This window comes from Frieseomelitta varia, unplaced genomic scaffold (genome assembly GCF_011392965.1).
Source record: "Frieseomelitta varia isolate USP_RPSP 00005682 unplaced genomic scaffold, Fvar_1.2 scaffold_168, whole genome shotgun sequence".
Lineage (NCBI taxonomy): Eukaryota > Metazoa > Arthropoda > Insecta > Hymenoptera > Apidae > Frieseomelitta > Frieseomelitta varia.
In genome coordinates, this window is record NW_025109394.1 from 538,284 (window position 1) to 540,052 (window position 1,769).

A 1,769-nucleotide genomic window follows, 5' to 3' on the forward strand; every position below is an offset into this window, starting at 1 on the left:
ATTTTCCGCGAAACCTCGTACACGTGTGTACACGCGCGTGATCCGAGGCAGAGGAATCGCGTGGCGATTTAATTGCGGGCCAACGTTACACGACAGGACCCCCTCTCACCGAGAGCTCGTTCGTTTCTGTCCACGGCGCTGGTTACTCGCATGTTAAATGCGCTCCGTCTGCGTCGGAGGATCGTCAACGTACGTTCACTGCCCGATCCGTTCGATTAACGTCGGGGACTGCAGCCTTGTTTCGCGGCGCGATCAAAGCGATCTGTAGATCCCGTCTGACGACGACGACTGTGTACGTGTTCTTGCATCTGGACCATTTGCCCGGTTCTTTCGGCTTCCGTTTCCCGGAGGACGACGCAGAGCCGCTGGGACGCTGTTACGTTAACAACGAAGAGAAAATTATATCGCAATGCAGTAGCTGTAATAAATATTCTCTTAGTTGTTGCATACTTACTGCACGTCAACCAATTACGTATAATACGTTTTGAAACTTGAGTTTTCGTTGAAATTACAGGGACGTAACGAAATGGCACTTCCTGAAAAGAAGAAAAAAAAAAAGGAAAAAAGAAAATGACGAAAGAGACTGAGTATCGGAGGAAAGTTACAGGTGGTAGTACTAATAATCATCGTCATTATCTTTTCACGTGCTAAACTCTCACGGAAGAGAAGTTACGCAGCTATCCATCCCAAAGTTTCAATCGTCGCGATCCTCCCACCGCGGCAGCAGGATGACTATGATTTACATTTTCGATCGATACAGCACTCGTAGCGTCTAGTCTTTCTCGCAATTGTCTGCGAGCGTCCGATCAGACGGTTCGACCGAGCGGCTTGTGGTAGAATAGATCCGTTTTGTTACGAGCAGGAGATCAGTTTGTTTGGCGGAATTCGCATCGGGACGTGAAAAATGAATGATGAATCATTCTCTGGCGCAGAGTACGATAGATTGATCAAACCGATCATGATAACCGCTAAGATAATATCGATTTGGCCGTTGGCAGAGGACAGTAGTAAACGAGCAATTTTGTTCAGAAGAATCCACCTGTTCTGTATGTTTTTTCTGGTAAGTTTCGGTGTAAAGGTATTGAAATTAATTTCGAATTAAACGGAAGTCCCGCGTTATTAATAACTCCGAGATTCAAAATTAATTGAACAATTTATTGGTTTGTTTCGCAAAAGAATCCGCAACGAAATTTCATCATCTAATTGCTCTTGTTCAATTGTTAAACGTGTAAATTGTGTGTGTGTGTGTGTGTGTTTTCTTTTTCCGAAACGTTGTCAACGCTTTATTATCGAAGAATGGCGCATCGCACGTTCGACGTTCAATTACATATTACATTACAAGCTGTCGATTCGAAATTCAGTGGTCCGGTCGTCCTTTGATCATCGAAAATCATCCCACCCTTGTGAAAATTCTCGCCCATCACGTATCCCCCGCGGGAAATGAAAGAGAACAGTCTGGTAAGGTTGAATTTTCAGGTGATAGTGATGTCCGTCGCGGTGACTGCCGACGTGGTTCACAATATAGATAACTTGGACGAGGCGACCGAATGCGCGTTGATTTGTACAGCGTTTTACCTCTGTGTTGTTCGTTTGCTAGTGTACACGTCCCATCAGGAGGACATGCTGTACGTGGTGAACACGATGAGAAAGGATTGGGTCTCGTCCTCTCACGAAGATCGAGCAATCCTGGCGGAGAGAACGATGTTTGCCTTTCGTCTCGTGAAATATTTTATCAGTACCGTGGCTGTGACGATCGTGCTGTTCATGTT

General features: G+C 45.5%; 1 protein-coding gene across 1 annotated transcript in view; it reads left to right on the forward strand.

Annotated features, from left to right (window-relative positions):
• The first annotated feature begins 642 nt into the window (after positions 1-642).
• LOC122538580 overlaps positions 643-1,769 on the forward strand; it is a 4,296-nt gene continuing 3,169 nt past the window's right edge. Inside the window, exons 1-2 of the mRNA XM_043672791.1 lie at positions 643-1,060; positions 1,477-1,746. Of these exons, the coding sequence (XP_043528726.1) occupies positions 905-1,060; positions 1,477-1,746 (426 nt within the window). The 5' untranslated portion in view covers positions 643-904. The remainder of the gene's footprint in view (positions 1,061-1,476; positions 1,747-1,769) is intronic.